General features: G+C 34.7%; 3 protein-coding genes across 4 annotated transcripts; all 3 read left to right on the top strand.

Moving 5' to 3' along the window:
* Positions 1–439: 439 nt before the first annotated feature.
* On the top strand, positions 440–8537 carry LOC123559830 (alpha-(1,3)-fucosyltransferase C-like). 2 transcript variants are annotated; one of them, XM_045351955.2, is made up of 3 exons: positions 440–777; positions 1545–1587; positions 4161–8537. In XM_045351955.2, exon 3 carries the CDS (start codon positions 4330–4332, stop codon positions 5530–5532), a length of 1203 nt encoding a protein of 400 aa, XP_045207890.1. In that variant the 5' UTR covers positions 440–777; positions 1545–1587; positions 4161–4329; the 3' UTR covers positions 5533–8537. The 2 variants fall into 2 exon arrangements, with proteins under 2 accessions (XP_045207890.1, XP_045207889.1); XM_045351954.2 differs by lacking the exons at positions 440–777; positions 1545–1587 and adding an exon at positions 2834–3620.
* Positions 8538–14184: 5647 nt separating this feature from the next.
* LOC123559832 (uncharacterized) lies at positions 14185–15976 on the top strand. Its single transcript, XM_045351957.2, has 3 exons — positions 14185–14210; positions 15093–15395; positions 15712–15976. The coding sequence occupies exons 1-3, from the start codon at positions 14185–14187 to the stop codon at positions 15974–15976; spliced, it is 594 nt and encodes a 197-aa protein (XP_045207892.2).
* A 186-nt stretch (positions 15977–16162) lies between these two features.
* On the top strand, positions 16163–16741 carry LOC128546295 (uncharacterized). The gene has a single exon (XM_053516699.1). It carries the CDS (start codon positions 16163–16165, stop codon positions 16739–16741), a length of 579 nt encoding a protein of 192 aa, XP_053372674.1.
* Positions 16742–23571: the final 6830 nt, after the last annotated feature.

Genomic DNA, 23571 nt, shown 5'->3' with positions numbered 1-23571 from the left:
AATATGTGGCTCTGAGGCTGCGTCTTTGGTGCTCTGTCCTTCCGAGAAATTTACTCTTACCTATTATCTTTTGGTTGAAGGACCGAAAATGATGTAGTGCTTAACTATATATCTAAAATTATTCAAAGACCTCAACTTGTACAGCTCTCCACCAACTGCGGTAGAACATCAAAACAGGAACACTCTTAGACAAACCTACCGACTAGCAAAACTTTATGGGTACTTGATGTCACCTTAAGTAAAGACCACCTGCCTGCAAAGACCACATGTTTTTCTTGTCCCTTGTGTGGTATTTTGTTCAATAGTTTGACTGAAATTTACTAGTATTTTTAAAAATGTGAATCTATATGAACCAATAAATTTAACGAGTTTTAAGACGACTGCGTATCTTGTTATCGTATACATAACAACTTTTCATTGATAGTTACGCTTTGCCATTTTTCACTTCAATTTTCAAATTTAAATGCTTCAGTTGTCTTATAGGATGAGTGCTGATAAACATTTTACTTTTATTCTGCGGGAGTGGAGGAGGAAGTTTCTAGAAGAGACAGTGTCGACAATGCGCTGTAAGCCCAATGATGTTCTCAAGCGGTCGAGTGGACTCAAAGGCGGCGAGGCATTCAAAGCAAAGAAATGCAGGGAATTTCAGCAAAGTTAACGACAAAATCTCAAGACAGACATAGTGCGAAGCGTGTCTACAAGTCTTGAAATGAGGATGAAACCACCAAAAAGACCAGAAGTGAAAACATGTGACGTGTACCGCCTTTAGTATAAATGGTTATTATATTTCTCATGGATATTTTCCTTTCATTGTTTTGCTGACAATAAAATTTTCATATTTCAATGGAAGTTTATAATTGCATTTTCAACTGGAATGCTATAAAACAAAAACGGTACAACGTATATTTTGTTCAAACTTTCAACAAATGTAATCTTCTTTAGTGTGGTTTGGTTTCCTTTTCTGTTTAAAATCGTTAATTTTACTGGATTTGTTTCCTGTTGAAGCTTCCTGTTGCTGTGCTTAGTTTGATTATGAGTGTAGAATATTTCATTTATGCTAAATACGATTGCATTGATTTACTGAACGTCTGGTATTTTCAAGCATTTATAAATCCTTTAGACGAATTTGCATGAAAATATAAATACACCTTCCTTGGAGTTTTTTCTTTAAATTTGAGATCGGAATTTATCAGTAGTATTGCCTTTCGTACAAATTAAAAATTTCAAACTATTTAAGCTTGAAACATCTAGTGAAGTTAGTTTTAATCAGACATTACATTATACTCTGTTTGTGACATATGTAAATGTATATAACATCACGAGCGAGCATCTAGGTAGAACCACCGGTCTTCCGTAAGCCAGCTGGATGGCTTCCTCACATGAAGAATTCAACGTCCCGAGTGAGACTCGATCCCACATCGATGAGGGACAAGTGATCTGAAGTCAACGACCATAACCATCTGGCCACGGAGGTCCAATTTCAACGACAAAATGCCTACTTTTTGTGTTGTATTTTACATATTTTCTTTCATTTCCTTATACAGGTCCATGTTCTTAATTATAAGATATTCGTCGATCTTGATTCAGGTAAGCTTAATTTTTGACTTTGAAACAATTTTAAGGTGATTTTTTCCTACTCCTACATCTATATTTAGCATGAATTAATATGTACTTGTTGGATGTTTGAAGCAACCCGTCTGAAATATTTTTCCATTACAAAAACAAAGGGAGGTAATTCTTAAAACAAAGGTGCCTCACGGGAATGAACATTTGTGCCAAGTTACATCAAAATCCCTCCATGCACGAAGAAGACATGCTTTGGACAAAGTCATTCTTTAATTTAACTTTTGACCTCTAAGTATGACCTTGACCTTAAACCTAGAGACCTGGTTCTTGCGCACGACAATCCGTCTCATAGTGGTGAACATTTGTGCCGAGTTTCATCAAAATCCTTCCATGCATGAAGAAGAAATGCTCCCGAGAGTCATTTTTGTATCTTACCTTTGGCCTCTAAGTGTGACCTTGACCTTAAACTTAGGGCCCGGGTTTTGCGCATGACATGTTGTCTCATCCAGGGAAATATTTGTGCCAACTGATATTTAAATCCTGCCTTACATGATTAAGTTATAGACCGGACAGGAAAAAAATCCTATTGACCTTTGATCTCAAAGTGTGACCTTGACCTTTAAGCCAGGGTTCTGGGTCTTGCGTATGACATGTCGTCTCATCGTGGGAAACATTTGTGCCAAGTAATAATAAAATCCCTTCATGGATGGCAGAGTTATGGACCGGACAGGAAAAAAACCCTGTTGGTATTTGACTTCCAACTGTGACCTAGACCTTTAAGCTAGGGGTCTGGGTCTTGCGCCTGACACGTCGTCTCCTCATGGGGAACATTTGTGCCAAGTAATATTAAAATCCTTTAATGAATGACAGAGTTATGGACCGGAAACGAAGCAGACCCTGTTCATGCCATGTTAACATTTGACTGCTAAGTGTGACCTTGACTTTTGAGCTAGAGGTCTGAAAGTTAGTCAAAACACATCATCTTATTATGAAGTACATTTGTGATAAGTAATATTAAAATCCCTTCATGGATGGGAGAGTTATGGAACGACAGGAGAAAAGCCCTGTTGACATTTGACCTCCAATTTTGACCTTAACCTTTGAGCTAGGGATCCGGGTCTTGCACTTGACAGGTCGTCTCCTCATGGAGAACATTCTTGCCAAGTTATATTAAAATCCCTTAATGAATGAAAGAGTTATGGACTAGACACGAAGCAGACCCTGTTCATGCCATTCTAACATTTGACTGCTAAGTGTGACCTTGACCTTTGAGCTAGGGGTCTGAAGGTTGGTCAAGACACATCGTCTTATTATTAAGTACATTTGTGATAAGTACTATTAAAATCCCTTCATGGATGGGAGAGTTATGGACCGGACAGGAGAAAGCTCTGTTTACCTTTGACCTCCAATTTTGACCTTAACCTTTGAGGTAGGGGTCCGGGTCTTGCATATGACACGTCGTCTCATCATGGGGAACATTTGTGCCAAGTAATTTTAAAATCCCTTCATGGATGACAGAGTTATGGACCGGACAAGAAATTGCGGACGGACGGACGGAATGGCAGAATGACGGAAAGGCGAATTCCTATAATCCCCGAAACTGGTTTTCAACCAGTAGGGGACTAATAAGGCGAATTGAATCGTGCTAACTTTCCTGCTGGTTGACGAGTACATGTATATAAACTGAACTATCAAACTACAGGCGAACTTTTTGTTTACTGCCCACGTGATATTAGCGTCTAAAAATACTGTCGCGTCTCGTTCTATATTAATCAATGTTTGCAAAATAAAGCATTGTAAAGCTTTATAAACGTTCATGAGAATGAGAAAAACTGCAATAAATCGAATGTTCCTGTAATTCTGGAAACTATAAACTGGTCAACAATTATTTTTCTTGTAAATATGTGAACCAGTGGCGGCATTTTGCCTTTCGGGGATAAATTATTTTAGAAATTACAAATCACAATATGTGGGTTAGTCGCACTAACCAATGTTTTCCTTTTTGTCGATTTACTTTGTCTTTTATTTGAGGAATATCGTTTATGTCTCCTCCTGTAAGTTGAATACTTTGGGTTTTTTTCACTTTGAATCTACTGTTATAGATTAAATATATTTGTCTTTATTTGCGTGAATATTGTTCATAGCATATATTGCTATCCTCACGTTAATGAGTACATATGTAACATTTACATCAAGTTAAAAATCAGTTATATCATATTATGCCTGTTATTCAAAAGCACTGAACATCCACTGCTGTGACTAGTCCCATATGAAGTAAATACCTCCCAGTCTTTTAACTCAGTTTGTATTTGATTTCTGACATCAGGCGTGAAGTGGGTTTCTTGCAAAAACCAGATATCAACTCTTTGCTTGTTTGCATTCTATGCCTCAAAAGGATCTATGTACAGCTTTTACTCAAACGTACATAAATGTTTGTTCTATATTTTACTAACTCTGAGAAAACTGATATCCACAGACTGCAAAACTATAATAACTTTAAAAACTTCTCCTTTCAATACTAAATTGAAGCAGCGTATTATTGAAATATATTACTAATTACTAAAACCTAAAACATTACGTCAACTTTTTTCCAGTGTACCATGCAGACACCACAGTTCGAAGACAGTACTTAAAGGATAGTAATGTCATGATATTTGTTTCTACTTCTAAGCCAGACTGTGACATATCATGCAGAAATATACATTATTTGAAAATGTTTTAAAGTAAGAAAGTTTAGTTAACAAACTTACCAGTGAAAGAGGAATGAGATTTCATGTACGTGCATTTCTAATATATTCATTTATCATATGCCTTGAAGTTGCATTAATGTATAAGTACGTAAGGATAAAGAAACAGCAAACTGGAAATAATGATCATACTTCTCGAACTTTGTTAATACAAAAAAGAAACTTTTCAAAAGTTACAAATAACATCTCGCATAATGTGTTATATTTTACAAGTAATATATTTGAAGTTTCTGATAAAGAAAGTAAAATAACAACAGACAAAAAAATAATTGTATTTTTCAATGTACCGGAATACATGCAAAGTAACACGAGAAAGGATACGCTGTATAGAGACTGTGAATATAAAAATTGTATAATTTCGTTTGATATAAATAAAATGTTAACGGCAGATGCCGTCATATTTTACATAGGAATTAGAAATAAGCGAATGGGAAAATATCCACCAATAGATCTGAAACAACGAAATCCAAATCAGGCATGGATATTTACATCTGTGGAGCCTCCTGAACATTTTTATAATACTGATTATCTGTCGTCATCGTGGCATAATACGATGAACTGGTCTAGTCTATACAGACTTGATTCAGATATACCAAATCCTTACGGTTGTTTAATACGCTCTATGACCATTACTACACCGGACTATTTTTCAGTCTACAACACAAAAACAAGGAATGCACTCTGGATGGTGAGCCATTGCCAGGTTTCTAGTGAGCGAAATCAATATGTTACAGAACTGATAAGGAGCGGATTCGATGTAGATATCATAGGAGGATGTAGTTCAGACGGAAGAAAAATAAGTGTAAAAGACTTTGATCAGATTGTTCCTACTTATAAATATTATTTAGCGTTTGAAAACTCGTTTTGTAATGATTATATTTCGGAAAAGTTTTTTCAACATTTCAATTTAAGTTGGATTATTGTTGTAAGGGGTGGTGCAAATTATAAACGTTTACTTCCAAAAAATACTTATATTAATACAGCGGATTTTTCAAATATCTCGACTCTGGCGAACTACCTCTCAAACCTTGGAAATGATAAAGAGAGATATATTGAATTTCTACGTAATAAAGACAAATATGTAAGCATCCGCTGGCATGCCAACAGAAATTGTGAAATATGCAGAAGATTAAATAATTTATCAAAGTATAGAAAAACATATACATCACTTAAGGAATATCTAACTGGTGGTCAGTGCTTTAGACCAAAGGACTTATAAGTCAAGTTTATAAAACATAAATTGAATAAAAAGTACGATACATGTATTCGGAACATACAAATGTTTTCTACCTGGAGAAATAGAAATAATTTGAAACGTACGAACTTAGATTAAATCTGATATATTAAACAAAGTCGAAAGCATCAACGTTTCTAGAACTACATTAAAGAAATTATTTGACTTCTTACATTGCCTGTGTTTAAGGAGTGTACACTGTTAATGCATTTATAAATGCCCTTTTGCAGACAAGCTTGTTATGTAATTGTTTTGATTTGACATTTATATTTAACCAAATACCTTTATAGGTATACCTATATATCTATACCTTTAAAGGCAACAAGGTAATCTAATTATCATTGGCAACTATACTTAGAAGACAATAAGCCCAATTGTTCTACAGAAAGTGATTAAATATTTTTTAATCGCAAAGTTACATTGAATATTACTCTTCTGAAGAAAAGGAATCATCCCGGGACTATTTGCAATAATTTAATGAAACTAGAAAGCCCCTAAAGAGCCGAAAAAATGATTGGAAACGGTTTACAGTTTTTAGATCGGAGCTGGGTAGGGGACAGATTTGCATTTTACCATCGCGTTTCTTATAGCTGGAATAATATGTATTTGAATTATCTTAAGACTTTTTTTCTAAATACACACTACACCTGAATATTTGTTTATATCCCTCTAAAATATTGACATATGAACACACAATTTGATACCACCTAAGCTAACAAATCATACCAACGATAACAACTTCACTAAAATTCATTGAGTTACTAGGAATGAAATAAGGTATTTCAAAACTAAAAAAGTTCAAACTCAGTGCTGGTGCTGGACTCAATCGGACCAGGTCTGCTACTATTTTGCTTGGCTGCGTTATATGCGTTATAAACTTACACTCATCTAAGGATGGAATATGCTCTCATCTTTACACTCATCAAAGGATGGAATATGCTCACATCTTTACACTGGCTTCTCTATGCAAGTATTCATTAGTAGATAACCAGATTTGTTTTCAGACACATACACGAGTTCTGCAGAGTAGATTCTTCATGCAAAGTTTTTCAATTATTTGTTGTTCATTTTATGTACAAAAAAAAGCTTCGTTTGGCTGTGTGAATTTGAAAATTACTGACGCTATTGCATTTGTTTACGCCGTGTCATCCGTCCATTATTAGTAACACAATACACCTGAATTGAACTGACGCGTAGATATTGAACAGCTTGATGGATTTTCCAGAATAAAATGATTCGTATATAATTAGCTGGACGTGTTCAAAGTGTACTTCTGTCATTTGGTATATACCGTTTATTTGTTTTTTTTTAGCACACCTGAGCAATGCTGCTCAGGTGAGTTTTTCTGATCACTCGATGTCCGGCGTCCGTCGTCTGTCTGTCTGTCGTCTGTCCGTCAACATTCAGCTTGTGTATGCAATAGAGGCTGTATTTTCCAACTGAACTTCATGAAATTTGGTCAGAATGATTACCTTGATAAAATCTAGGCCGAGTTTGAAATTGAGTCATCTGGGGTTAAAAAGTAGGTCACTAGGTCAAATCAAAGAAAAACCTTGTGTATGCGATAGAGGCTGTATTTTTCAATTGATCTTCATGAAATTTTGTCAGAATGATTGTCTTGAAAAAATCTACGTTAACTTTGATTATGGGTCATCTTGGATTAAAAAGGAGGTCACTAGGTCAAATCAAAGAAAACCCTTCTGTATGCAATGAGGCTATATTTTTCAATTGATCTTCATGAAACTTGGTCAGAATGATTGCCTTGATGAAATCTAGGTCAAGTTTGAATATGGGTCATTCTGGTCAAAAAGTAGGTCACTATGTCAAATCAAGGAAAACTTGTGTATGCGATAGAGGCTAAATTTTTTCAACTGATCTTCATGAAATCTTGCCAGAATGGTTGCCTTGATGAAATCTAGGTCACGTTCGAATATAGGTAGTCTGGGGTCAAAACTAGGTCACTAGGTCAAATCAAAGAAAAACCTTGTGTATGCGATAAAGGCTGTATTTTTAAATTGATCTTCATGAAATTTGGTCAGAATAATAGCCTTGATGAAATCTAGGTCAAGTTCGAATATGGGTTATTTGGGGTCAAATACTAGGTCACTAGGTCAAATCAAAGAAAATACTTATTCATACTCAAGATTTTTGCTCCAATTTTAATGATAATTGGTCAGAATATTTTTTTCCATGAAATCACTAGGTCAAACATGTTTACACTGTTATGGTGTGTTATGGTGTGTTTCTCAGGTGAGCGACCTAGGGCCATCTTGGCCCTCTTGTTTGTTTTTCTTTTTCAAATAATCAGCTACTTGTGATGCAATCCCTCAAACATTTGCTCTTAGCTGTTTAAGTGCATGCACCTGAGCACAAAGTACTGAAGTAGAGCTACATGTAAATTATGATTGCCCATTGTGCGCTGACAATGTCACCAACAGTTGCTTTTTGAATACACCTGATGCCTAATGTCTGTACCAATAAAAACTTGGTCAGAATGTTTGTAAATATTATAATGTTGAATAGTTAAAAGTACCCACATGGTCACTTGATCTATTAAACCGGTACCTGTAAATCCTTCTCAGTACAACATAATACAATACAATATCCATTTATTTTCTCATTTCATATGAACATATGACAGAATAAGGATACAATATGACAAATGTTTGTACGAGGCTGTTACATGTGTTTACATTACAAAATAATAAGGGGCAAAAAAGAAACAAATATTCTTCTAGCATTTTACAAAACAGTACATATGTATAGATACTATCACATGTGTAGTGACACGTAGTTCAAATCAATACGGCAACTATCAATATGAAGTTGTTTATCTTAAGATGTCTAATTCTGATGGCAAATTTTCATGGCCCTTAATTTGATATACCATTATAATATTACGAACCCTTTAAAATTGAATATAACATATTTAATGAGACCATTAATCATTTTTTTAATAATTAACGGCCATTAACAGAGTATTAAAAAAATTAATGGCCCCATTAGTTCTTACTAATTAATGTGGAATTAAGGGGTACTTTTTAATGGCACATTAATTTCATGCCAATTAAAAATTTTCATGGAGTTTTATGGAGCCTGTTAACTTATTTTAATGGTTTATTTTAAGCAGCTTTTCATGGCCATCAAACCCATTTTAACAAGGTATATTTACCAGGGTTTTTATATACTTATTTCATGGCTTTTTAATGTATGGCATTAAAACTATGGTCATGAAAATTCCATTAAATAGTAAGAAGTAATGGGTGAATTTTAATGGTGACCTGTTAAAACTCTGTCAAAAACGTTTGAAAAAATTAAGGGAAATTTCATGACCCTTTTAATGGCATGTGCATCCAGTAGTGTCAGAAGTTGTGTTTTATTGTAATATGAAGACTCTCTCTAAAGAATAAATTATCTGCGTCGGACAAGCTGCAGTGCTTTACCGTCATCTGAAGGTCTATCTTTAAAAAATAAAGTCGCTTTGCTGGACCAGCTACTCTGCCTAATTGTGGCCTCTTTGTCTCTGTCTCTTTTTCCCCCTGACTCTCTGTCTTTCTCTACGGTGGGGCTCACACTCCGTAGCTATCGATCAGGACGCTCTACCACTCAGCTGTCATGGCACATGATTCTACTTTCATCAATGGATTTTTGTCTAATGGTAGAGCGTCCGTCCCTGGTGAGGCAGGTCGCGGACTCGTTTCCAAAACGCGTACCAAGGATGTGGAAAATGTCATCACTTGCTCTTCTTATATGCTCCGCATTATGCAGATAGAACAGACCGTTGTCTCGCATGAATGAGATGTAGAGACTGGTGTCTAAATTGGTAACACCTGAAATAATTACAGCTTAGGCCGGTGATAGAGGGCTTGAGAGATGTTGCACATTTCAGAACCTCTCATGAACAGACTCAATCAAACCGAGTCTGCTATTATTCTTCTTGGTTGCATTCCTTGCTTCCATAGGATCCTTTTACAGATTTTATTTGCTATTGATAGTGTCATTGCGACGTCCTGATGTTTGTTTGTTTCTTTCTTCTATGTTACATATACGTTATAGTAGGTCTATATATTATGAGAGTTTAATAACTTACACAACTATAAATACACTGCTGTAGACTTTCGTGTTTTTCTCCTATTGGATATGTTTCCCTTTTCATAATTTCTTTTCTTAAGCGTAGCAGTGAAATTTTCCAATCTAAAACACAAGTGGGAGAGGAATGGCCATGACAAGCAATGGTCAGCACCATTAATCTTTGTAGGAAATTCAAACACCCAGGCCTATGGTGAGGCGTATGTTTTAATCATAGAAAGCTACCCTCTCCTGGTGCTAAATAACACTAAGATATCTGCTAACATACATGAACTTAAAAATAACTTGCACACTTATAAGTCAAGTCAAAATAGCGATATATATTTGTTTTGAAAAAGTAGGAGAATCTTTGAGCCTGTGCATTGCATGTCGGATAATTAGAGTTCACTGAACAGATTTCATTTTTATAAGTGGTATGTGAGGTACCTGCTTACATACAAAAAGCTACAACAGTATTTGTTAACTCAATGAACGGCATATCTCTGCAATAAAGTTTAAGTCAGACTTGCTGAACCTTACATTGCATGTTAGATCCTCCTAACTATTGATTATTGTTTGTTCGTTTGTTTTGGGTTTAACGCCATTTTTCAACAGTATGTCAGTCATGTAACGGCGGGCAGTAAACCTAACCAGTGTCTGGATTCTGTACCAGTACAAACGTGTTCTCCGCAAGTAACTGCCAACTTCCCAACATGAATCAGAGGTAGAGGACTAATGATTTCAGACACAATGTCGTTTATCTAATAGTCAAGCAGAACACATACGTCCCGCCCGATTGATTATTGAGATACCTGAGTTCGTACAAAAAAGTACAAAATTCAATTAATTGAATCGGGAAAAGAGTCGTACGTTTGTGAAAAAAAGCAAACTAGAATTAAGGTACATGTGTATTGCATGTCAGATCATCACATTGAACAACATTGAACAACTAGTTTCAATAAAATCCAAGTAGTCAGTACTGATATAACATCATAACATCTTACAAATAACTAACAAAAAGTATGCGGAAGTCGACGGACGGATGCCTGCAATAGCACTTCTGGTCAGAGAGCTCGCGGACTTTTATTGCAACAATTGAGGTCAAAAGAAGTTTATACATTTTTGGAAACAATATTTCATATCCTGCATGAAAACCCATTTCTTAAGTGTCAAAGCCGTGCCTATCTATCTTTAGTTCACTTATGTTTGTGATAAGGGAGGTAAAACTCACTTGTAAAAATATTAGGGGGTAGGGTAAAATTTACGTTTTTCACTGATTAATTACAGTAACTATCTGATCTATATGTCCAACAATGACAGCAATAAGAAATTCATCAAAATGGACTGAAGGGCAAACTGGATGTCCAAGGTCAAAGGTCAGATTTATGTAAAATCACAAAATTTGGCATATTTGAAATTTAATTTTATTCTTAAAAAATTGTTTGTTGTCATAAGTCACTCATCTTTAATTATGTAATGTGTATATATCAGCCAAAATAAAAAATGAAAATCTTATTGCAAAAAGTCTAGGTCAACCCTGATAATTAAAGGTCAAATTTCATTTTTATGCAAAAATGTGAAAATTATTACCTTAAATTTTTCTAATCTGTTAAGTATGTTTTCACATTATTAGTCAAGGAAAAAAAATTCTTAACATTGGATTAGCAGCTGTGTTTAATTGTAATATGAAGAAGACTCTCTAAAGAATAAATCATCTGCGTCGGACAAGCTGCAATGCTTTACCATCATCTGAAGATCTATCTTTCAAAAAAAAAAGTCTCTTTGCTGGACCAGTTACTCTGCCTAACTGTGACCTCTTTGTCTCTGTCTCTTTTTCTCTTTGTCTCTATGTCTTTCTCTACGGTGGGGCTCAAACTCCCTAGCTCTCGATCCGGACGCTCTTCCACTGACATATCATGGCACACAATTCCACTTTCATCAATGGATTTTTGTTTAATGGAAGAGCGTCCGTCCCTGGTGAGGCAGGTTGCGGACTCGATTCCAAAACGCCTACCAAGGATGTGGAAAATGTCACCAGTTGCTCTCCTAATATGCTCCGTATTATATAGATAGAACAGACCGCAGTCTCGCATGAATGAGATGTAGAGACTGATGTCTAAATTAGTAACATCTTAAATTAATTACATTAAAAAGTTTTGTATCTGTCAAAAAATCCGATATACTATTTTCGTGCGAATTATACATGTAAAGGGGAACAACCGTCTGACATGTTATCGATGGGCATCGATATATATATTTCTAGTAAAATCAAGCAAATCAACGTAACTATCACAAAAGTAAATTTGAACGGACTTTCTAAAAGTTTAAAACATGTTAAAATAACTATTTCCACGAAAATAAATCGACAAAGGGCCGCATACTAGCTTTTTTGAAAAGCTTAGCTCGTTTGCGTAACAATTCATTTACAATTAGTGTACAAAACCATTACTGCAGACGACAATTCTTCTTTGATAGGTGGGCCGGTGGTCTAATGGTAACACAATTGACTGTCACTCCAGAGGTCTGGGGTTCGAATCCCGGTCCAGGCACTGAACATTTCTGAGATGCTCTTGAGTGTCTCCCACTTAACTAGAGCCATGTACTGGTTCTTCCCAGGAAAGACGGCTTCGCGTGTATCGGTGCTATACACCGGGCACCTTAAAGAATCAGACTGTCTATTCGAAAAGAGCTAGGCTAAGGTAGCCGGACACTGTAGATCTGTATCTGAAAAGTTCTCTCTGTCTGGTCTGGGGGCTTTATCTCACTCTGTCCCTCTGGTCAGATAGCTCTGTGTCTGTACTAGTAGAGGATGATTTCGCGCCCTACGTGGCTAAAGTATATGTAAAGCACCTTTGAACGTGTTTATCATGAAAAGTGCGCTATAAAATTTCTGGTATATTAATAATAATAATAATAATAATAATAATAATAATAATAATTCATATTGGCAGTGAGGCAAGATCAGACTACACTGCTTATCACTTCCAATTGACACCAGCGCAAAGGTAGCAATAGAGACCGTTTTCTGAGTTATTAACTTAAATGACACACTCTGGAATCCCTTTTAAATGTTTTTGACTTACTATTTTTGAGGTATTTTGTCGGTGCAGTATACAAATTTAAAGAAAAGTTGGGTTAATACTTGATGCAAAAGAGTAATGTTAGTCGAACAAACGCATTTTAACGTCAGCTAAGAACTCAGACTCCAGATTGTAGTATTGGTGTATGTTTTATACTCCGTGACAAGTTCTCTAATGCATTTTCTTTTGTACGACGAAAAGGCATCGGAAGAAAGGAATATAGTTCTGCAGAGCAAACACAGTGCGAACTACCTGAATCCGTTACTTTCTACCATTTACTCGCGTAATGTTCTTATATAATGTCTGTATACCTACTGAGTAATGATATGCTATTCTACTTTGCAAAATGTTATTGAATCATGCTTTTTCAATGTATATTGAAACCGAAGAATATTAGTTATAAAAAAGATAAGATCATAATTATGTTTGTTTTATTCTATCACCGATTTGACCTTTATTTCTTTTTAAATTAACACATAAAAGTTCGTAAATTTCCGAAGGCATATATTAATCAGTAGATTGTCAGTTTTCACTTTAAACATAAGTTTGTTTTTTGGTTTGTTTTGCGTTAAAAGCCGTTGTCTAACAGTATTTCACTTATGTAAGACGGGGCATCACTTGCCCCTCATCGATATGGGTTCGAGCCTCATTCGGAGCTTGAATTCTTCATGTGAGGAAGCCATCCAGCTGGCTTACAAAAGGTCGGTTGTTCTACCCAGGTGCCCGCTCGTGATGAAATAATGCACGGAGGGGCACCTGGGGTCTTCCTCCACCATCAAAGCTGGAAAGTCGCCATATGACCTAAAATTGTGTCGGTGCGACGTTAAACCCAACCAAAAAATAACCTAACCAGTGTTTATTGACTTTACCTGTACAGACCTGTTTTCCAGCAAGTACCTTCCCCACTTGAATCAGAGATGGAGGACAATGATTTCAGGAACAGTTTGTTTTATCAAATTGTCACGGAGAGTATACGCCTCGCCCGAGAATCGAACTCACGACACCGCGATACGTAGATCGGCGCTCTCCCTATTGGCTTAAAAGAAGCAGATAACTTTGGGTTCTACAAATGGTTTCAGTGTAACAGCAAAATACACTGTATGACATATATTACTGCATAAAACCAATGATAGGTGTTTTCTATTTCTGAAAAAAAGTACAGTCGCAGAAGTTGTTTATTACGTAAATGATATTGTTGTTTTTAAACTGATTAATCAAATAAGACTGTTTTGTGTTTTAGGATAGATAATACATCGACTTTTATCACATAACGAATTTAAAAGATATAAATGCAGTTGTTCTTGTTTTATTTTAGATGTTATACTGTGTTTTGTACTGATATGATGTATTTTATTGTACCAAATAAAAAACATTTTATCTTGTATTGATCTTCTAAAGATAATTTATCGCTTTGTCCGTCTGCTTATTTGACCGTCCGTCACACATTTTCTATCTCTAACATACAGCCGACATTTCATTGAAACTTAAAATGCACATAGATATAGCCGAGACAAGGTACATCGTATAAGAAACTTAAATTTATGTTGAATAGTATTCAGATTTTATGTAAACTTTAATAGTGTTTTCTTTTCCAGAAGTTAACTTTTCTGTAAACTTTAATCAAAGATCCAAGGAAAATGAAAGATATATACAGGGTGTTTCATAATATCTGTTACCATTTGGTTGTTTTAATTCTTTCGAAATTTAGAATGTACTTTTAAACGGAAGTCATTAATCAAAAGGATATATAATAAAGTTTTATTTGAAACATAACATCAGCAGGTTAACTTAAAATGCTCACCTTAATGTTCCTTTAAAGAAAAGATTCAGTTTTACAACATGTGCTCACGATGAAGTCCTCTCTGAAAGCCTGAATGTTTTCGGTCAGCATGTCGTCTGTCAATAACTGACCCTGACTGTTCAAACCTTTTAAATATTCTGTGCACTTGCATCTTGCTTAGTTTCTCACCTACAGGATATCGGTTTTACATTTATCTTAATTATGACTGTGAACGGTAAATAACTCTCATAATACAGCTTAACTATTTCTGTGCACTTTTCTATGGGCAACGTCATCTTGAAAATTTTACTTGTTTTGATGACGTCGTTTATGATGTCATTACGTCAACATTTTTCCAGTACTTTTTACATTACGTAAAACTTCATTCTGATTCCTTTTGAATACCATATAACATGACTGCGTTATGTGTTACATGTACGTTTTATATTAGCTTGCAATGGTAACAAATGTTATGAAACACCCAGTATGTTCAATTCCGGATTTTCGTAACTGTAGTCAATCACGAGTTGTCGTTCGTGCGAGACGGTATTATACACTTCCGGTGTTAATGTAAACAATGGGGAAATATTATTGCTCGATAACTGCCACAATTTCAGTGAAAGGGTTGGAAAATTTGGTAAAAAGGTAACCCTGCACAAGCTCCCTAAACATCAAAGTACTCGACAGGCCTGGATTCGTGCCATCAGCCGAAAGAACTGGAAACCGACGAGTTATACTCGAGTGTGTTCAGACCACTTTAAGAACGGTGTTGGACCGGACTCTGTTAATAGAAATAAAATTCCACGTGTAAACTTGCCTCAGAAAAAGCACTGTGAGCGATCAGAAAGGAAGGAACCACGCTTGAGACCATCCACTGTACCAGTTGACACCGTCAAGAGTGATATTATAGATCATCATACGTAAGTAAAGTGACATAATCTACATATATACAGACTGACATGCATACATGTATAAATTTTCATTAGATTTGGTTTACACAACAACATGTACATGTTGACATTGTATGTGAATATAATGAATGTTTATATAATTTCCATGTGACACTGATAGATATTTGACCATTATTTTAAATAAGATATTATAGCTACATGTACATACTGATGATGTTTGCCTGTTCCTCATAACTTTTTCACAAATTATTATATAATCCATACCTAGATGTAATTTTGAAATTTTCATCATATTTCAATAGCCTGTGTAATGCATATGTTGCAGGTACTGTAAACAAGAGAAAAACCCCACATTACCTGCAGCCAGCTCTAACACCAACTGTAAGGACCAGGATTCACAAACCTATCAACAACCCCTGAGTAGTGCTGAAACATCTGTCTGTCTACCAGAGATCACTATTGAGAACATTCAACACTCCACAGATCTTATGATGTTCTACACAGGCCTTCCAGACTTTCAAACATATGATGCCCTATTTAGTTCATTAATTGACCAAGGTGCAGATAAGTTGTCAACCGAGACAGCATGAATCAAAATAAATTGGGTCGTAAAAGGAAGTTAAGGCCCATAGATGAGTTTTTGTTGGTAATGATGAGGCTAAGATTGGGACTTCTTGTGAAGGATTTGGAGATTTAAAATTTCTTGAAGTGGTGTGTCAAAGATTTTCAATGCATGGATTCTTTTTATGTTTGAATGTATGCAATCACTTGTTTTCATGCCAAAGCTTGAAGTACTTCAATTAAATGTTCCTAAATGCTTTGAAAAATTCTCAGATACAAGGGTGGTACTTGATTGCAGTGAAATATTTATTCAGAGTCCATCATCATTAGAAAACAAAGCTCTCACATTTTCTAATTACAAGTCACATAACACTTTCAAAGCTTTGATTGGTGTGAGCATGACTGGAGCTGTTGTATTAGTGTCAAGATTATGGCCTGGCTCTACCTCAGATGTTGAAATTACTAGAAGCAGTGGTTTATTTGAACAACTTGAAAAAGGTGATGCTGTAATGGTTGATAAAGGTTTTGTTCATATTCATACAGATCTGAAACCAATGGGTGTTAAACTTTATTGCCCTCCTTTTAAGTCCAAATGCCAGTTCAGCAAAACTGAAGTTGAGACAACCCGCAGGATTGCATCAGCTAGGATACACGTGGAGAGGAAAATGGAGCAAATAAAAAACTTTCGCATACTTCAAGGCATAATGCCCTTGGCTATAAGTGACTTTGCAGATCAAATATTCTTTGTTTGTTCAGCACTTACAAACATGCTACCCCCACTAGTGTCAAAGTGAAATGCTAATTTTTTCTATGACTTGAAGAAGTTACTAGTATATGTTTAGTGTTGTTTGTTATAAATGAATATATATTGTAACATGTTCTCCCACATTCAAAGACAACAAAATATGTATGAAAGTAGAATGATATCTAATATATGCACAAACATGTTTTATATTCTATGATTATTGGTTATTTATACTAAATTGATTTAAATACTCCATGATCATATTCAACCTTTCATGAAAAAAAAGTTTGATATAATGTTCTACAGAGAGATTTTGTTTCATTGGATGAATAGTGTCCAGTCATTTATACAAAAATGATTTTTTTTTTCTATTTTCTGATGTATTTTAATGAATTACATAATCTGTGAAAAAATTAGAAGTGAAATTTGAAAATAAATGCCTTTATAAGATATTTGTCAACAGGTTGTATCTGAAAAAGCTGATTTATTTTTGTGCAAAATGGTTGTAACTGCAGCTACAACTGTTTTGCACAAAAATATTTGTTAAACACAAACATGGAATGGGTTGTAAGTGAGAAGTACAGTACGGTGTTTTAAATTGATGACATCATTGATAACATCACAAAATGTTGACATAGAAGTATTTTTCAACTTTGATAGTGAAATGAAGATTGATTTTGTTTTGAAAAATGTGATAAGGAAATTGAAAAACAAGATAGGCAATGCAATTTGCTTTTTATTTCCCTCGATAACAATTTCATATGCAACTACAATGTGTGTTTGGTGTAAAAGTTTAAATCATAATAATAATTATTAGTAGTAGTACATTTAAAATAACTATAATTATTAAGACAAGTTAGGAATATTAGCCAGACATCTACTGATAATGATCAGATTTAAATTTACCCATTGACAACATGTCCACTTAAGACAGGTTAAGGATATAAGACAGACATCTACTTATAATGGTCCCATTTAAATTTACCCATTGACAACATGTCCATTAGGACAGGCTAAGGATATAAGACAGACATCTACTTATAATGGTCAGATTCAAATTTACCAATTGACAACATGTCCACTTAAGACAGGTTAAGGATATAAGACAGACATCTACTTATAATGGTCAGATTAAAATTACCCATTGACAACATGTCCACTTAGGACAGGCTAAGGATATAAGACAGACATCTACTTATAATGGTCAGATTTAAATTTACCCATTGACAACATGTCCACTTAGGACAGGCTAAGGATATAAGACAGACATCTAGTTATAATGGTCAGATTCAAATGTACCCATTGACAACATGTCCACTTAAGACAGGTAAAGGATATAAGACAGACATCTACTTATAATGGTCAGATTAAAATTTTCCCATAGACAACATGTCCACTTAGGACAGGTTAAGGATATAAGACAGTTATCTACTTATAATGGTCAGATTTAAATTTACCCATTGACTGCATGACTGCTTATTAGCTTAAGAGTAAGACATGTTAGGGATATTGGACAGACTTCTACTTATAAACTAGTGATCAGATGAAATTTACCCATTGACAACATGTCCCCTTAAAACAGGTTAGGGGTATTAGATAGACATCTACTTATAATGGTCAGATTAAATTGGTCCATTGACTGTATGTCTGCACAAGACAGGTTAGGGGTATAAGTCTGACACCTACTTACAGTGAAAACATATAATTCATCAATACTAGGGACTTTTATAACAGCTAGTACATGTAGTTCTATGACAAATTGACCAAATTACTGAAGTAAGATTTAATAAGAATACAGAAGAACAGCATTTGACTAGCAAACATTTTGTTGATTCATATATTTGCAAATAACACATTTTTTTAGCTTTTCCAAATAATTTGCATGGTATCAAGTACACAAGTTTAAAGTTTTATGATTAAACTTAATTAAAGATAATCAAAAGGAAAATTTAGGGGGGGGGGGGGGGGAGTGGAATCATAATTATTATGACATTATTATTATTAACATTGAAAATATATAAATAATATTTAATCTACAGAAAATTCTTTTCATTTGGAAGATGTTTAGAATAGGAAAATATCAGTTAATTTCTTTACAACTGTTTATGCACTGCATGTACTGAAATAATATTAGTATTTTACTAAAGACACAGTTTTCAAATTCATTTTTCAGTACCCACTGCTTTAATATTTATAAGTGAGGCAACCTATGTGATTGTTTCTAGTTGAAACACACCATTTTCTTAATGTTCAGATCAAGATGGTATATATCTGTTAGATTAAAATATTTGAATATTAAGACATAGCATACTTTCAAAATTCTAAAAGCTATAATAACTGTCCTGTGTAAAACATTAGTTTACATGATAACATGTTAAGGTAAATTAATTTTTATATTCATAGTATGTCAATCATTTTGACAATTTATTATTGAATAAAGTGTGATTCAGTTAATGTTTAGCCACTTGTTAAAATAAATAATGTGAAAGTACAATTCAGTATTGTTCTTTGTTTCTGTTTTGGTCCTGAATTAAGCTAATCCATCAGTGATTTCAATGCTTTCCAACTAGTTTCTGAAAAAAATAGCCTGTGTAAAATTCATTCAATTGATGAAGAATGCCTTCCCAAAATGACTTGTCAAATTCAATTGGTATTATTATAAAGTCAGACACTGTATACACTACAAATTCACATTTGTGTATCCCACTCACACCCATTTGACCCTGAACTTGAGTGTAGTATCTGTGTGTCTTTTTCAACTGGATGGTGTTGTCATCAGCAACATAACAATAAAATTCTTTGTGTTTACATGCTTCTAAAATTGAGCAGTTTCTCCACTTATATGGACACTTTATCTCCAATAGAAATGTTTCTGACTCACAGGTAACTATCCCATCTGGACTTGCTCCTATGTATGAATAATCAGGATGCACAATCAAGCCATTGTCTGTCAATTTTATTGTTTTTCCTTCCTTCAACTTCTTGTGTGCTTTGTACCTCTTCTTAGCAATGGGCTCCTGTTTCCTGCCCCATTGTAAGGCACTGTTATGAAATGAGGAATTTTCACCAAACACTTTAGAAAGTAATGTGTCAGTCTTGGTTGAATCTTTCCTGGACTTAATATCATGAAAATATGAAGCTGTAATTCTCCCTTTCCTTGCATTTGTCCACAGTGAATTCTCATGTTGCCCTCTTGTTCTCAGTTCAATTTCACTTCTCACCTCTGAGCTACATGATGACATAAAGGTTTTCACTTCATTTTCACACATCTGCTCATCTTGAACAGTTTTAGTCAAATCAATGAATCTATCAGAGGCATAAGTAATGTACTCACTGGTTTCAACTTCTTCATGGTATGACACATTCAGGTCACATGACACAGACGAACTACTTTCTGATGATGGTGCAATGATGTCAAACAAGGCTGCTTTTGACTGATTTCCAAGCTTTGCACATAATGTATCTCTGAATTTAACAGATCTACCTTGTACTTTGGTGTTTTCTTCTGTTTAGGTGAATATTATCTTCATACCTTATTCTTTTGAAAGTTAAATCTTTAACTGGTCTTGTTTCTTTCTTCCTTTTACTCGGTTGGTTGCATTGACAGGCTTGGAGGTACATGGGGCACTGTCATCATCCTCCACTGGTGTTATTGGTCTCCCCTCTAAGGCAAACAGTAACCTGCCACATGGGTACAGCCTTCACCATTTCTGAAATAATAATGATAATTTCTGTAAGGATAATCCATTATTGTAAAGAGTAATATCAAAATCTATATTCATCCCATGATAAAATATCTACAAAGTAATCAAAAGCCTATGCAATTTCATATTCTAACTGTTATGAAGTGTCACCTTGTACTTTGTATGTATAGATCTTTGAACTATTTCAATAATTGATGTAGCTAATTAAGATCTATCTTCAAATATCATATTATTCAAACTTGTCCTGCAAATGCCCCAGACAAAAGATAATAATGATGCATGTACATTGTTATTAATATAATAATATATGTACTACACAACATTGTTTGCTAAATTGGGTTTCTGTATAAGCTTAATAGTTTGAATGTATCTATTCATTGTATAGAGCTACTTGTATATTAAGTCTTTAAGATATAAACTGACATCTCTTACCCTGCAGGACATGTGCAGTTGGCCTTCAGTATTTGGAAGGGAGCATGCTTGCTAATCAAAACCCATTGCTCATAGACACCTTTTTGCATGGATGGGTAGCATTTAGATCTTACATAAGAGACTGGGCTGTCTGGAATGATCTCATTTATCATCATCTTATGTATGTACCCCTCCTTATAGAAGTTCAATCCTCGAATTTACTGGCGGTAGCATTGCATTTTCCCTGCATCATTGGTTCTGTGACTACTGTGAATAAGGTAGTTTTCAATATCAGTTATGCTGATTCTGGGGAACTTGTCATCGTTTCCGCTCCACCCAGTTGTCAATTCAGTAATGCATGGCACTTTTGACTCTTGTGGGTCAAGTGTAATTTCTGTTTTATCTTCGTTAATTGAAGAAACACCTTGATCATGCGTCGTGTTCTTGGATTTGTGAATAGTGTCAACAATACGTTGGGCAAGTGTCAATTTATTGCCGCTGATTTTTAAATGGTTTGCTCTTAGAAAAGACTGAATTTCAGATTTAGAAAAGTTAATGATATCCTCAACGGTAGTTTGTGGTGAAATCGGGAGATTCGTAGTATTTAACAGACCTTCCATATTTATTTACAAGTCGAGTGGATCAATCGAATGTTCGCGCTATGTAAACATTAAAACCGGAAGTCGATATTACCGTCCTGCACGAACGACAACTCGTCTTCGACTTTAGTTACGAAAAGACGGAATAAGTAAGTATAAAGTCCAAAGGGATTGACAATGTAGGGATAATACACGTTTTTTTTGTGTATTAACGTCTGCAGAAGCCCGCGGGATTGTTTGTGACCGAGACCGAAGGTCGAGGTCACAGACATATCCCAAGGGTTTCTGCAGACGTTAATACACAAAACAAACGTGTATTGTCGCTATTCTTGCATAAAAAAATATTTCACGACGATTTATGTCTTTTTTTCATATGTGATGACTTGACGATTCCGGTACATTTTTTATTTACCATTCCTGTTGTTCTTGGAAACGGTAAACATGTTTTAAATATCCGTATCCAGGGCCCGGAAATAAACAACACTATCCAAAGCACATCCTGAAGGTTTTAAAGTGATTTTTTTTATCTCTCATTATTACAAACATAAAATTACCAATAATTGTTCATATCATTTCACAATTTGGTGGACTCGATCACAATTGCAAGAATAATAACTTTACATTCGAGTTATATTGAGTACAGACACGCAATTGGAGTACGGATGAGTACGAACGTAGTGTCAAGTTTCCAAGCTGTTTATATAAATTCTTCGGGAAATTAGATAAAAACATACCGACTGATACTTACCAAAATCATAAATATGATTCCTAAAAACGAACAACAGCACAAGTTACACGCGATACTTATTTATTCACAGTTATTTACAATAACTGAACAGATGCTTTGTAAAGGGAGTGAACTCTAAGAGAAGCTAGTGCGTACATTGATGGGGGCAGTACGTTTGGGGTTGGACACAGATACAGCTAAACATACTATGGATTACATTGTATCTATAATGCTACAAGAAGCGGTTGTTATGGAAGAAACAAGACGCAGATGCCAAATATCAGTGTGCGCAAAAATACATACATATATCCCTGCAAAGCATTTCAAAAATAAAAATCATGTGTTTACAGCACGTGAACTGCCTTGTTTGCACACGATTTTTCTCCCGTTTATACATGGGCTGATCCAGTGAAAAAAGTAGTTTTTATGCAAGAATGTCAATTAATAATTAGCCACTCTAGTCTCTACAACGTTTCGGCTCCATTCGCCTTTATCAAGTATAAATGGTCTGAGCTGTGTAGTAAATATCACATTTCGACCATGTTCATTGCTTTATCAATGATGATGTTAATAATAATAATAATAATAATAATAATAATAAAAGTAATAATAATGATGATAAATAATAATAATAGTCTTATAATAACACAGATATGACGTTACGTTACCATAGCGTAAAGCAAAACATTAACGCGCCAAATAGACATATTGCAAACAATATTTGGGGTCCTGTAAAATTGAATAGAAAATGGGCCATATAAGAAATTAGATTTGCCCTGAACAAGTTATGGCGAACTTTCCTCAAACAAGTTGCTGCAAACACCCCGCAAACTAGTTGCTGTGAACATCCCGCGATCAGGTTAGGAACAAGCTAAGAACTATGACTACAGAGCAAAATCCTGACAGAATAGCTTATACAGAAGTTATGCAATAACAAATAAATTGGTGGGAAATATGATCATAAATTCAAATTGCCATCATGTTAGAAGCTACTTGGAAAATGTTGAATTATTGTTAATTGCAATTCAAGTAACAGTGTAAGAACAAATAAAGTGGTGGGAAATATGGCCATAAATTCGAATTGCCAATGCCCAAACGTTTTCAAATCATGTTCGAAGCTACTTGGAAAATGTTGAATTATTGTTAATTGCAATACAAGTAACAGTGTAACAGTACATAAATTTATTTCATCCCAGTAACATATTTTCTTCCCCATTGCTTGTAAGTTACAGGAATATTTAGTTGCATTAAATTGATTAGTTAGATCTATATCAGTTTCTTATTAATTTCTTATTAAGACACTACATAGGAAAATTGCTTGGAAAATGGTAGTCGCATAATGATTCAGGGTTGTTATTTTTATTCATTTTTTTATTTATTTATTGCTAGAGCTTTTTTCCTGTTTTCTTTGGAATGTTTTACGGAATTCACATGACAT

This window comes from Mercenaria mercenaria, chromosome 10 (genome assembly GCF_021730395.1).
Source record: "Mercenaria mercenaria strain notata chromosome 10, MADL_Memer_1, whole genome shotgun sequence".
Taxonomy (NCBI): Eukaryota; Metazoa; Mollusca; class Bivalvia; order Venerida; family Veneridae; genus Mercenaria; species Mercenaria mercenaria.
The sequence above is the reverse complement of the archived record's forward strand: the minus strand, read 5'-3'. Positions and strand labels throughout refer to the sequence as shown.

Bases quoted from the DNA above. Each gene is read 5' to 3' on its own strand.
- LOC123559832 (XM_045351957.2), top strand. From the start codon at position 14,185: ATGCACATAGATATAGCCGAGACAAG. The intron at 14,211-15,092 runs GTACATCGTATA...CCACAATTTCAG, and splicing joins ATAGATATAGCCGAGACAAG to TGAAAGGGTTGGAAAATTTG. The intron at 15,396-15,711 runs GTAAGTAAAGTG...CATATGTTGCAG, and splicing joins GATATTATAGATCATCATAC to GTACTGTAAACAAGAGAAAA.
- LOC128546295 (XM_053516699.1), top strand. From the start codon at position 16,163: ATGCCAAAGCTTGAAGTACTTCAATTAAATGTTCCTAAATGCTTTGAA.
- LOC123559830 (XM_045351955.2), top strand. From the start codon at position 4,330: ATGAGATTTCATGTACGTGCATTTCTAATATATTCATTTATCATATGC.